This window comes from Danio rerio, chromosome 1 (genome assembly GCF_052040795.2).
Source record: "Danio rerio strain M-AB ecotype USA chromosome 1, GRCz13ab, whole genome shotgun sequence".
Taxonomy (NCBI): Eukaryota; Metazoa; Chordata; class Actinopteri; order Cypriniformes; family Danionidae; genus Danio; species Danio rerio.
In genome coordinates this window covers 37,094,836-37,110,269 of record NC_141021.1, presented here as the reverse complement: position 1 = coordinate 37,110,269, position 15,434 = coordinate 37,094,836, and the positions used below count along the sequence as shown (strand labels likewise).

General features: G+C 34.1%; 1 protein-coding gene across 58 annotated transcripts in view; it reads left to right on the top strand.

The window, feature by feature from the left end:
• lmo7b (LIM domain 7b) overlaps window positions 1–15,434 on the top strand; it is a 92,590-nt gene that overhangs the window by 51,853 nt on the left and 25,303 nt on the right. For all 58 annotated transcript variants that reach the window (NM_001443027.1, NM_001443026.1, NM_001443025.1 and 55 more), the window contains 3 exon segments: window positions 249–678; window positions 6,168–6,434; window positions 9,411–9,525. In NM_001443027.1, the coding sequence (NP_001429956.1) occupies window positions 249–678; window positions 6,168–6,434; window positions 9,411–9,525 (812 nt within the window).

The following is a 15,434-nucleotide window of genomic DNA, read 5'->3' as shown; positions in this document are numbered from 1 at the left end:
CTCAGAGTGCAATAAAAAAATGTTAAAGTTGGTTAAACCAAGTGATACAGCTTTAGATTAAGCCATAGTTCGCGTTCGCTTGTGGATAATAGAGTTATTTGATAGTTACACCTGTCCTCCAAGCTCCCTCTCCTCCCCCTGCTCCCCTTTGTGTCCACTAATAGCCATGTGCTTTCCTGCCCCGTCTTCAAACTCCTGTCCCTGGATCAGATCAGATCACACATTTGTTCCATTTTTCTTTCTTTCAGTTCCAGCATGCCTGGACCCATGAGTGATGCAGGGTCCAGTGTCAGCAGTTCCGGGTGGTCCACCTCAGCTTCAGGCCTCGTGAATGGGGCGACTTCTGCTTTGACTCGAGGCACTGTTGTGGAGACCTCTGACTCGGCTCAAAAGTGCACTGGTGTGCTCTCGAGCCATCCGTCAGCTGTTGTCTCTGAGCAGACTTCTCAGAGCAGCCTGACCGCCGTGGATGCAGAAAGCGACGAGCAGCAGGGGCCAGACTTCAGCCTTCGCTCCAGTCTCCTGGAGAGCTTTTATGCAGGTGGAGCACGCATGTCTGCCACTCTGCCCAGAGGTTTCAGGAGATCAGAGGGTTGCTCACGTCTCTCCACAGGCGTCACACCACGTCCGTTTGGAGCCAAACCCTCCAAGATGCCTACCCTGCCCAAAGTTTATTCTGTAAGTGCTCTTAATCAGCCTTCCTTGCTGCCTTCCTCAACATTTAAAAAAAAAAAAAAAAAAAGTCAGGCCAAATTTCAAATCTTGATATGAATTTGGATTCTCATTGTGGAGGTGTTTTGAATGTTTAATGTGATCTAAATTTTTATTTAGTTTTTTTTACATGTGGTGTTTTACCATTTGATTTATAATTAATGAGCTACTTCACTTTCTCCAAACTGTGCATATTTGTTTCTGTTTTCAACATGTTGTTTAGTTTTTTTCAACAAAGCTGCATATTTCATGCTAAAACTGAACCTAAATTCACATTAAATAGAGATGGGCGCAAGTCACAACACTTATCATAAAAAGCAACTGTAAGTTTTAATTTTGGTAGTTTTGGTGGCATTTTGTATGATTGTATAATGGTTATTATTTGATGGTTTGTTTGTATTTGTTAGCTTTGACATCAAGCTTTCAGAATAGAAAAAACTCAACAAATGCACCTGTGATGCCTGGGTAGTATTCAGGATTTTTAGTAGTAGGTAGTAATTCATATTCTATAAATAATACATTTTAAGTGGCTTAAATCTGTGGTTTTATTGCAGTGTCATCTAGGCATGGGCCACTATAGGATTCTAATGTATAATAATCTTGGATAAAAATATGGTTTCACAGTATTGTGATTACTGCTCTAAAATATATTCTTTTCTTTTTTTTAAATGGTTGGGTAAAAAAATAAAATCCCCATTGAAAACAATATATTAGATTTTAGGAAACTTATTTTGGAAAAGTAAACATGTCAGGCTAAATAATTCAAATAAATAGTTGACTTTAGCTGTCTTCATTCGTTTCAAACACAGATTTGTTTACAGTTTAAAACAGCATCTTTATTTGCTGGAGATATTGTTTTCCTAAACAAACAAACAAAAAAAGTCAATAAAAAATCTTAAATTTACAGTTGGAACAGTATAGCAAAATATTTTGGTCGTTTTAAAACCTTAACTTTCCAAACTTGCGGTATACCTTGAAAATGTTTATTGTCTCATGCCTAGTGTCATCCGTTAAAGCTATTTGACACAAACTACATTTTTTGACTCTGGTTCAGTTTCAATGAATCCATTCAAAGGAAATGAAGAAAATTAATTAGACTAATCTATTTTAGTGAATTTTGTTTCATATTTTTTTGTAGATTAAAAACATTTATGACTGCTGAGAGTGGTCAGGATTGCAGTTCTAGTGTAGTAAATGCGTTTCGGCTCTGTGATTTTTAAACATTCAACAATCTTAGGGTTATCTGTTTTTATTTTTTATTTATTTATTTTTTAAAATGTTATTTTAAGGTGCTATTGGTAAGATGGTTAACCATCTTTTTAGAGGTAGTAAATAAGTGAGTACTGATAGGTGATGTACTGATTGAAAGGGCTTTTCAAATTGTGGATGTGTAGGTGTAATGAATGATGGATATGTTGGTTAAAGATTTTACATCTTTGAGATGATGATGATGATAATAATAATAATAATAATAGTAATAGTAAGTTAACACTTTATAATAACTACAAACTGAGTCATATACTAAGCATTAGCAAATAGATAATTATTTGCTAAGTATTTATTGTTCATTTAACAATCAGAACTTGATAAAGTTGACTTAAAGCATTTATTAACATACAAATGACTTATTATTATATGCCTGAATAATAATATAGATGAGTGTTAATTTGAATAGTTTATTAATCGTTTGCTTATGCATTCTGAAAGATCTTAAAATAGCACCAGCTATTCTTAAATAACTAGTTTGTAAATAATGATACTTAATGACAAAATAATCATTAATAAAGTATGAAAATCCAATCATTAAGCACATTATACATGTCAAGAAAGGTCAAGAGGTATAAAAGTCAAGAATGCAGCATTTGAACTGCTTACTAACATCTATTAATGTAGAGTTAATGCTTAACAGATAATGAATTCACCATTTGCTACTGCTTAACAGATGATTAATAGTGTGTAGTTTTTGTAAAGTGTTAAAAATAATAATGATAATAATAATAATAATAATAATAATAATAATTATTATTATTATGCAGAATATGTATCTTAAATTACACTTCACATAAAATTCTAAAAGTATAAACAACCCTGAATCATGTGCTGGACGAAACTATTAATCAGCCTTAAGGTAAATGACCAATTTAGAAAACATTGTAATTATGGTAAATATCATATGGCTTGTTTTTTAGAACATCCTAATTCAGTTTAATTTTATTTGTATAGCGTTTTGTACAACAATCACAATAATACAATAATCACAACAATCACAACAGATTTAATGTGAATATAAATTTGTTTTCGTGTGCTGGCACTTTTTCAGCCCTGACCTACAGTAATTGTTAGTTTCTAATTGGTACCCAAATGTGTGCGTCTCTCTCTCTCTTTCTGATAAAGCAGTGGAGGCATAAGGGCGGATGGTAGTTTGTGCAGTGTTCCGTGTGTGAAGTTTAGTGTTACTCCTCATTGCCTGATCATCTAGCGGCTGGTTTATGAATAATGAATTAAGCCACTACTACCACGCTGCACTTCGGGTGCTTCGTGAAACCCAAGCTATGACTTTGTTTTGTGTGTGTGTGTGTGTGCGTGCGTGCATGCTTTTCCATGATAGGCTTCTCAACCATGCATGGTCACATGCTCTGTTGGGCTGCTGTTATGTAAAAAAGCAATTATGTAGCATTTGTTTCAGTGCTTTCTTTCATTTTTAACTGTGGTGTTGTGTTATTTCATCAGAAGTTGGCTTTATACATGGAAATGTATGCATACTCTTTATAAAATGAACAAAAAAAGAAATGACGCTAAATGCAGATAGTTATTTTTTTTTCAGTTTGGGTCCCACTTTATATTATGTTTTCTTAAATACTGTGCTACATTTTAAATTAATTATTTGCTCCAATGCACTTAATGTATGCATGTACCTTGTACATGCTTTTACATTTTATAATTTGTATTGAAATGATGCATCTGTAATTAAGTTTTAACCCTAACCTATTTATAATTACACTGTTGACCCATCTATCCCTTACAATTTAACCCACCATTACACCTATCTATACCACATGTCTCTAGCCTTACCCATATCCCTGTTCAATAGCACCACAAGTGTTAAAGTCTCAACAGTTTCAATATCAAACGGAACTCACTGCAGGAAAAAAAGGAACATTTTTATATATCAGAATATATTGTGTATTGCCATACACCCAAAGCACTTTGCAATCATGTGGAGCTTCCACCTGGATGATGTGACTGCAGCCACAGGACAACAGGTGAAAAAAAGAGAGAGTGATAGAGCCAGTTCAATGGATGGGGATGATTGTGAGGATATGCTGAGTAAGGGCTAAGGAATGGAAATTTGGACTGGGTAATGTCTATAGAGAGTCAGGACCTTATTTTTCACAAGTTTCATCCAAAATACTCATTTACAGTATAGTGTCCCTTTCATTATACTGGGGCATTAGGACCCCCACAGACCACAGGTTGTGCACCCCCTGCTGGCCTCTCTTACACCACTTCCAACATCAACCTGCAGTCATGTGAAAAAATAGGAGACTATGTGTATTTAGTAAGGTTTTTATTTACTAAATGGTTATTTAATCTGAATTTGAAAGATTGTTGTAATATAATTAAACAATTAAACTTTTTTTTATTAAATATTTAAATCTACAAAAATGCATATTCTAAGTGAGGAAAAAGTTAGGACATGGGAATAAAGCTGCAGTCACACTACACTTTTCTCCCCGTAGACTTCCAGTCATACACATGAATGTGTCAGACCGGAAACGAAAGGTCATGCGGCAAGTTTTGCAGTTCGCTGCACCAAAGTTCAAGCTTGGTGAACTCTGACCTGCAAAATCGCATCACATTATTGCTTCCGACCAATTGAAGATCAAAACCTGACCTCTCTGGACTAGAATTTAAAACATGGAGCAATCGCTTGCTTTTTGTGTGTGTCTTGTGTATGTCTATCATGTTTAATCCCAGCCTTTTCACAGTGCTGTACAGCAGAATTTTGCACGCACAAACTCTGGTTTGACCGAAGCATTAATGTGACAGGTTAACCACAACAGGTGTTTGTTATAAGTAAATCGTTAAGCAGCATTTTGAATGAGGCTTGCCCTTTCTAAACCTTTGAAATTTATTTTGGTGTACTCCTGAATGTTGAAGTGAGAGAGAGTACAATGGTGAGAGCAAAAGAGCTGTCCGAGGCCTTTAGAAAAATAAAAACTAGCATCCTACGAGTCTTGTAAGGGATTTAAAGAGATCTCAAAAGATTTTGAAATGAGCCATTCTACTGTCCATTAAATAATCTACAAGTGGAAGGCTTTCAACTGCCAACATGCCCAGGCATGCCCATGCCCAGCACGTTTACCCTCACAGCAGACCTCAAGTTGCTAAAAGAGATCTCCAAAGGTCTGCACCAGACCTACTGAAGGCTCTGGCTAATGTTAATGTGAAAGTACATGCCTCTACAATCAGAAAGAGACTGCACAAGTTTAGCTTGCATGGGATTTATGCAAGGAGGAAACCTTTGCTTTCTAAGAAAAAACATCAAGCCTAAACTGAAGTTTGTCAGAAAGAATATTGACAAAGACCAGGACTTCTGGAATAATGTTCTTTGGACTAAAATTTAATTATTTGGACACCAGAACAGACAACATGATTGGCGTAAAGCAAAGACAGCTTTCCAGGAAAAGAACCTCATACCAACTGTGAAGTACATAGGGGGAAGTGTTATGGTTTGGGGTAACCTGGTCAGCTCACAGTCATAGAATTCTCTATGAATTCTAGGGTGTGTCAGAGGATGTTTGAGGAAGATGTGAGACCATCTGTCTGAAAATTAAAGCTGAAGCGAAACTGGACCATGCAACATAACAGTGACCCAAAACAAAGCACCATGGAGAAATTGCCAAGTCAAAGCTCGGATCTTAATCCCATTTAGATGCTGTGGGGTGACTTGTAACAAGCTGTACATGCAAGAAACCCCTCAAACATCTCACAGCTAAAAGAATTCTGCATTGAAGAGTGGGCTACACTTTCCTCAGATCGATGTCAGAGACTAATAGATGGCCAGCCAAAGGGGGTAACCTTTTAGCGGTAGGGTGTCCTAACTTTTTCCTAGGTTAGAATTAGCATTTTTCTAGAATTAGATTAACAAAATAATTTTTTTTCAGTTTAATTGTTTAGTTATATTACTTTTATCTTTCTGCATTGTTAAAATTGAGATTCAACATCCGTATTAAAAAAAAACAAATATCAAGGCTTTCATAGGGTGTCCTAAGTTTTACACATGACTAGATTTCCCATGTTTTCTCCTATCCAGGTACTAGCCAGGCTCAGCCCTTCCTAGCTTCAGTGAGCAACCAGTCTTGTGCTGCAGGGTGAAATGGCTGTGTACATCTGAAATGTTTGTAGAAAAAGTGGCCACTTTATTTATTCAGATTCATCCTGTGTTTCTACAGGTGGACGACTCGCATAAAAGCCTGATCAGTGGTCACAGAGACCATTCAGCCGTCCCCTCTTTTCTGGGCGGTCAAGGAAAGGTCACAGCCTCTGCTGGCAAGGGCCACTCTCGTTCAAGCACTCATCCAATCAACCCTAAAGAGGAAGAGACCAGAGATGGAAGGTCATCAGCACCTCCAATGAACTCTTATGCCACTAAAGTGACCATGACCACGTCTATCATCCAAACATCTCCTCCTGCCATCTCAGAAATCAGGGATGTAAAGGTAGGCTGTTTGATGATATAAACCAGTCAAATCAAATCATGATGATTATTTTATGCAACATACATTATAACCACACAACAAAAGCGGAATATAGCACAACATGATATATGCAACATGAAATAATGCACTACAGATACAGTGCCTATATAAAATCATCATACACTTTTAAAATAATTACTTTATTTGTCATACAGCCTGCAATCAAATCACATTCTAAAGACCTTTTTCAGTCTTTAAAATGTTTTTGTAGTTTTCTCCTAACCTTTGCTGTTCTACAAATGTATTCCGAAGGCTTTTGAAAGCAGGTTGTAAAGCAGAGATGTCCCCCCCAAAAAAAACATTGTTCATCAGAGTTTTGTTTATAGACATTAGGGCTTTAACAGTGATTAAAACAACATTTCAAATGTTTTGCAACGTGGTCGTTTTTCTGGATTGTATATTAATACTATCCTGCTCTTCCTATATTTGCTATGACTCGATCAAGACAAAATCATATAGTTTTTTTTTTTATGTATACTGGAATTTATTCTGTAAATGTGTTCGCTTCATATTGTGTATTTTTTCTTATCAGATACAGTTTATCAGTTATGTGTAAGTGTATGTAGATTTTCAAAATATACTGTATGTGCATATTGGTCTTTCCATTACGCATTTTTATGCAATGTTTCAAAATGCGCATAAAAATAGGTGGCTAGAAACAGCTATTGAAGGCAGCGGATATAAAAAAAAAAAAGACAAGTAATACCATAAAAAAAAAACACTTTACACTAGGGCTGGGTGATAAAATCGGTATAAATATTTATTGACCAAACACCATTTTCTATAGGCTATAGTTTTATTAAAATGTTGCTGCTGAGAGTGCGCGAAAGGAATGCCAATGAGCTTAGCGTGTAAGTTTTTCATTTTCAATGGAGTATCCCGACTTGCATGATGCGCACATGGTGTGATTCATGCAAGTAGAACTAACCAATTTCCTTGACACTTTATATGGAATATATATACATAATACATTTCAGTAAAAAGGATAGACTAATTACAGACTGACTGCAGTGCTTTTTACTTTTCTCCATAAACTTGCATTGGAGCTACAGCAATGGTTTGTCATCTTGAGAAACCAGTTGATGGTCGCCTAGTTACAAGAGACGCCATAGAAAATGATGAAGGAAACCACGTGCTTGCACTTGTCACTTGAGGTCAGAATAACAACATGCGCAAAAATGAGTGCCGTATAGCAGCAGGGAGGAGATTGTAAATAATAATAAATTAAAAAAAATAAAAATAAAAAATAAATATATATATATATATATATATATATATATATATATATATATATATATATATATATATATATATATATATGTGTGTCATTAGAGTGGTTTTTTGGTTTCTTTTCTTGTGCATCTCAGATACCAGCACTCTTTCTGAAAGATTTTTTTTAGCACATGGGGTAATATAGTCATTGAACTTCACAATTTGTAATGTTTAGCATGTATTTGAAAAATGATAGATAGTTCCTTTACATGAAAGCTCAGATTTGATTATCATAATTTGTTTTGTTAACAGAGTTTGACGTTTATTGTATCATTTTTATTGACACCCTACAGATGTTGATTTATCATTGCACACACTTTGCAATATTTTATTTATCAAGTTAGCGAGTCTCTTTAACACTTATGTTTATTATAAAGAGATCAGCTACTTTAAGTATTTTTATTTTTGACTATAAAAACTATTTGCCTTAGTAATGTTAGTAAATCAAAATAAAGTTGTAAAAAAAATCGAACATTTCTAAAAGTATTGTTAAAAAATATTCAATAATTATCAATGTAGAATGATTTAAAACATGATATTGTGATCTTTTTTTTTTTTTTTTTTGTAATATTGCCCAGCCTTAATTTACACAACTTAAGATTTTCACAACCAGAATGAAACTTCGTACAAAAAAGTCTAAATGTTGGCCCAAAATTTAAAAACACAAAACCACTTAACCATTTTAGTTGCATTAAGTTGCATCTCCAGGCCTTTCTTCAACAAATTTGTTCACAATATTCCTGGTGTTTAATTTACAGCTTCGTGTATTCGCTCTAGGATACCCCAAAAATTTATATTTTGGGTAGTTTTTGTGTCGCTACTTGCTTTTCCTCTTGTTTTTAAGACCACACTTTTTATGTTTATATTTATATTTATTCATCATTCGTTTAATGCTGTTAGCTAACCACTAACATCTGATCTCCAGTGTTTTCATTGTGTTCCACAAAAACAGCATTTGCGCGTAATGCAGCTCTATAAAATTTACAGCTTGTAAAATAACATATATGTACAAAAAAGTGCCAGAGTAATTAGATGTTATAGAGAAACAAGAAGACATGCATACACAAATTATATTTATTGTGGCCATGAATTAAAAACAATTTCCTTGTTTTGATGGGCAGACCCTGAGTCAGGCTAGGTCCATTTGCAAGTAGATGCCACACCACTGGTGTATATGATCACGCATTTCATAGTCTCAGTCTAAACGGAGAAATGGTTGTGTTCATTTTTTAATGTATTGTTAGTTGGTTACATGTACAATAAAATATTAAGTATTGCTGTTTTATGGAGAGAAATGTCAAGACACTGTTAAGCTTAATAGTTTTTTCTGTAGCCAATTGAAAACAGATATGAAGGGGCATAATATTATTACCTTAATTTTTTTTAAATAAATAAAAACAGCTTTTACTCCAGCCAAGCTAAAATAAATAAGACTTTCCCAGTAGAAAAATATAGACTAGATAAACGCTGTGAAAATGTCCTTGCTCTGTTAAACATCACTTGAATTATTTGAAAAAGAATTCACTGGAGGGCCTAATCGTTTTGCCTTCAACTCTATGTAGTGACCGGTTTGTGTTATACAGACCGAAGCAGATTTCCCGAGGAAGAAGGTGTCATGGGATCCTCAGGTGTCACATTCTCTCTCTGTATCTCTCTCTCTTTCAGGTGGGTCAAAGTGAAATGCGAGTCTGCTTGAATCAGAAGCCTAACAGCGGGAGAGACTTTGGATTCAAGGCTCACTGGGACTCAGTTGGTGCTTATGTGAAATCTGTTCAAGCAGGTAAGACTTAATGGTTGCTGTGAAGTGGTCACTTTAGATGTATATGGATGTTTCTCCGTGTTTTGAGAAATACGGTGCAGCTTTGGAGAGGTGTATGTTTACTCGCGAATGACTATATGAATAGAAGAGAACTGCGTTTAGGATTTATTTAAGGCTGAAAGGCTTTTTTTGCTTCCAATTACAATACATGTATGTAGCAATTGGGATTTCTGTTTGCATACTTTTGTAGCTTTTAGAGTTTGTGGATGTTTATGTATTCCACTGTGTCCTTGAAAGATCTATTTGTAGCTTCTTTGAATTTTGAGTGGTGTTTGTGTATTGCTAAGAATGTTTCTGTTCAGCTGAAGTTTTTTTATTCTCGGGATTCTGGAGAGAGACTGAGATGCTGAATGATTTATAGAGAACAGTGAAGGTGTTTTACTCTGCATTAGTCTGATTGGTTAAACTGAAGAAGTCTTGGAACCTGTCCTCTAGACAGTCTGGTCTTGAGCCTAGGATGTATCCTCATGAATGAGAAGAGCATTCATGAGGTGGCCAATTTAATCTGTGAATTTTGCAAATGCAAAAGCAGGTCAGAGTGACCATCTGGATAGCATAGAGCATGTATTTGGGTGCTGGAAATCCTTGAAAATGCTTTGATTTGAATTTAGTTTTGAAAAGTGCTGCTTGAAAATGTCATTTTGTTCCTTTCATCATAATGTGTCTCACCAAATAGGTAATAGCAATTAACTATTTAAATAAATATTTATGATTTTGCATTAAGTCTGCACTTGTGCCTTTAAAGTGATCTGTAGGGATGCCTCAAAGGGTTTGGTCGCTAGACGATGCCATCTACCAATGCGGATGGCTGATAGATATCACGATGCTGAGCCAGCATCGCAATCCTCTGTCCCGCCCTCATCGCAACAGCAACCCACTCGTTAAAAATACACAGTTAGGCTCTGTTTACACTAACCTGTCTTAGTATTAAAATGGCATTTTTGAATGAAAACGATCCACGTCCACACTGGCATTTCATCTAGCATTACTGAAAAGCCCTTCGTTCTCTCTATGCCTCAAGATCAAGATCATGTAAAATACATAAGCAGATTGGAACTTTTCAGGAGCAGATTTAAAGACCTATAATATAATATATAAGACCTGAAATATTGTTGTGATCACACATTTTAGTGTTATTTTGGTTGATTCACACTCGATGATAGAGGGCGCCTTCACATATGAACAACACCTAGATTACTGAATACATCAGCTATTGCTGCTGCAGAATAAACGCTTGTGACAATAGCTACACTTCCATCCGCCTATTTTTATGCACATTTTGAGGGAAACCCCAAGATGAGCATTTTGAAAGTGCGTTTAAAAAAACATATGCACATAAGTGAGTAGAATAAACTTTTTATACGATAAGAAAAGATGAGCATAAACTATAATGGTAACACTTTTCTTTAACAAATTTCACTTTAAAAAGGTTAAATTAAAAAGGGTAATGTGACTTTGTTACAAGAAATCATGTGATGATAGTGTGTGTGCTAATGGACAGACCAGCAGGATAAGCACACTGTAAAGCATCTAAAATGTTGTTTTGGTGATTCTAAAATGCCAGTATCAGTGTTATTATATTATAAATTACCTCTAGAATTGTCAAGAGCGTCTGTTTTCACCGTCTGATGCTGTTCTCAGTGTCTGATATTTTAATATTTGCCACCAGTTAATTAGTAAGTGACAATTTTTTTCTCTTTGACTACTTGGATGGAAAGGCTGCTTTATTCGCATGTCGTATATGCAATATTCCAGTTATGTGCAATCATTTAATTTGCATTTTTGGATTAAAACATAGCTAATATCTGGTTTATTTCTGTTCTTCTGGGTATTTTATAAGCATGAAGTACATTTATAATGTAATTTTAATTTACCTAGTTTTTACCACTGCATGGAATACTAGAAAGTCCATGTATGTTCACAAAAAAAGAGAGATTAAAATCACTTAACATCAATTTTGTCTTTGAGAAGTGAAAGTATTTCAGTAAATCTGTTTGCAAACAGGCTCATGAACGCAGTCCTGTATTGCACACATACTACTTTAGAAGAATCATTCCACGGATCAGTGATTTATTAATATTACAGTACGTCAATTATTTTTATCATGGGCAGAATTTTTGTTTGCAAAATGAAAGTTTCATGGGCAGAATAAAAGTTTGAATATGCTTCTGTAAATTGCTTATAAAATGCCTAAATTTGACTTTGTAAAAAGTAAGACCCAGATCTTTTATATCAGCTTTTATTTGCATCGTTGTGTATAAGAAAATTAAAGCATGTGATTTTGACTCATGGCATATTTTTAATAACATGTTTGATGAAGTTTTGAGAAAAACTGTGGCAGAAGAGTCAGATTGACTTCCTTCCCTTGAATTCTATTAAGCACGTTAGCTGACAGACTCTTCAATGATGTATGATTTTGTTCTGTTGTTTTGCTAAGGCCTATTTAGGCCTGTCAATCATTATTAATTAATAATTCATATTTTTCTGTAATTAAATTAAGGGTAAAATAAATGTCTGAAATATTATCGAAATTTAAAATACCTCTTTTTGCACTTTGAGATAGCTTTTTACCACTGACATCTGTAATATTAAATAATATTAATAGTAATCCATTTAAGTAAATAAATATGCTATTATATATATATATTATATATATATATATATATATATATATATATATATATATATATATATATATATATATATATATATATATATATATATATATATATATATATATATATATATATATATATATATATATATATATATATATATATATATATATATAAGTATTCTGTTAATTTGTTGTATTTTTTCTGCAATTTCAGCAATGTAATTTTGTCCGCTGTATACATTTGAGTCCAGTTATACTTTATTCTTTGCAGGGAATTTTTCTTGGACTCAAGCAGCACATTTGTCTTGGAGTCAATCCACATATAACAAAAAAAAAAGACAACACAACATTAACCAAAAGCAGTGGCATTTAGGTAGTTTACCATTTAAAATGCTGAAGGATATTGGTATAAATGACTTGTAAGGGTTATTTTATAATTTAAGGATCGTTTTATCACTTCCCCGATGGCAGTACTTCATACATTTGAAATAAAACACAATTTGGCTCATTTGCTATTATTTGGCAGTCCTAAAAACCAGCAACTCATAGGTTGACTTAAGTGATGTAAACTCTCTTACAATCATCACTTTCATGGCAACTTTGTATGTTAGCATGATACGTGCAAGTTCTGTTTTTATTGAACTGAAAGATTGCCTGCATACCATAATTTAGTAAACCTCTCAAAACCTCTCAAAACTGCTGATAAAACAACCACATGGTATTTTTTTCTTACTCCAATCAGACTGAATCTCCCTAAAAAGATTTATCGGCCCTATCATACACCCGGCGCAATAAGGTGCAAGATGTATATGGAGTGATTTGTTGCTATTTTCAGACCAGCGCAACTCTAAAATTTAAAAACTAATTTTTAAATGGCAAATCCATTTGCGCCACTTTGTAGACTTTGTAGACTCCGGTCTAAAAAGAGGGTGTTTTAAGGTGCATTATTTGCATGATTGCTTTCGTTAGCGTTGCTATTATTATTATTCTTCTTCTGCTTCTTACGCCGGATTTGAATGCAGCCCATATAGGCATATGCAGGAAAGTTGTATAATTTGGCACAATGATAGGGGACAGTCTTAACATTAATCAGACCAAATATGAAGTTTCAAAATCCAACTCTCTAGCACCACCACTTGTCCAAACTTTCACGTATGTTTATCATGATAACTTTTTAACTGAATGGGCTACAATCAAAATTCTTCTTTCCTCTAATTCTTTGGCTCCGTCCGATTCAAACGCACCCTATGACGTCATTTTCCGCCATGAATTTTTTTGCGCTATTTAAATTTTTTTGAAAAACCTATTTGATCAAAATCGTCCTAGGCCGTTTCTCCGATTTTCACCAAAATTGAATTACATGATCTACAGACCATGCCAACCAAAATTTATGGAATTCAAGTTAATTAAACCAACTGTTTTTGTTTAACTTGCGATCAAATTTAAAGTAGAAATTGCAAAAATAGACTTGAGGCGATTATCTCTGTAACGGATTCACCGGTTCACACCAAACTTGGTGTGTGTTATGACAACTAGGTTCTGAGGTTATATGCGGAGTTTCGGCACACTTCCCCCTAGTTGTCCGGAGATACAAAAAAAACTTGCCTTTTTGGTTTATAACGTCTCAACCTTTCGTCAAAAACTCATAAAACTGGTCTCTTTAAATCCGGCAGGGCATGTCGAGTCGAATGATGTCTGATTTTCACAGGTCAGCCATTTTGGGCGTCGACCATTTTGATTTTTGGCCAAAAATGCTACATTTTACCAACACATTCACATTTCATTACAAAACATGGTATGCATCTTCAACCCCATGCCCTGAAAGTACTCAAAAACTTCTGGAGCAGCGCCACCTTTTGGCCAAAAGTGCTTGGCCCCTTAATTGCTGCTTGCAGATATATTTATTATTGTTGTTGTTATTATTTTTTTTATATTTATTTGTGATTATTTTCTCAAGGCTTTAACAAAACATTTTGTACAATCAAGGTTGTAATTTTTCCCCCCATTTTTGAAAACTGCTGCCAAAAAGAATTCGCAAACAAATTTGATTAAAATACAATTACAACAGGATTACAAAAAAAAACATTACAAAATAGAAATAATTATAATAATAAAATAAATAAATAAATAAATAAAAAGAATAAAATAAGAAGAACTCAAAATAATAACTTAAAATAAACTTTAAAAAATAATTTAAATAAATAATTGATTACAGTATATAATACAAATGAATAATCTGATACATTTATAGTGGTCTTTTACATGCATATAAAACCAAACCATATTGGTGATCACAGTTAAACCTGTTTGCACAGAATTCTTTATATAAATCAGATAAACAAAAGTCTTTCTTTTTTCTAAATATGTGACCCTAGGTTGTCATGTCTCATCATTTTCTTTTTTGACAGATCCCTTCAATAAATATTTAATTTTCTATAATTTCAAATATATAATAAGATCACACATCCACATTGAAGCTTTAGGTGAAGCTGCTGATTTCCACTCAAGTAGTATTCTTCTCCTTACAAATTCTTCGCTAAAAAAGTAGCGAAGGCGATATAATTTTTTTCCTTGTTTGTCAACAATATCTTTTGTTTTGGTACACCAAAAATAGATAACTCAACACCAGGTTTTATCTCTAAATTAAAGGCATAGTTTGTTATTATTATTATTATTAATAATAATAATAAAAAATATTATTTTCTACGTAAATGTAAAAAAAAACACTAGTTTTTTTGTTCACACTTTGTTTTCATTGTTCATTTATTCATTTGCTAGAATTTAGAACTGAATTTGGAAATAGTTTTGAAACAAATCTTTTGTGCTCACAAACTAAATTAAATATGTAGACTATTAAATGTCTTCAGTGAATGGCGTAAAACACAGTTTCCTTATCCACAAAAGTAAAGGAATAAAGTAAAGAGAAAGTAAAGAGGCCAAATGGAGGAGGCTCATTCTTTATTCTTGTGGTAGTGAAGCATTCAGTTTTTCCGCTTACAAAGTGCACCATGTAAATATCAAATGCACCATGGCGCAATGCAGCTGACTCTTGAAGGGAATGGGAGATAAGACTCTGATTGGTTTAATGCAGGTTATGCTCAAAACACACCCATACCTCATTAGGAGAATAAGCACAACCCATTTAGACCATGCGCTGGGGGCGCAGAACATATTTTTTCTATGCTTAAAACAGCAAAAATGGATTCGGACATGCCCTTAATGGTTTTCCGCCATGCGCTTATGACTTTGTTGG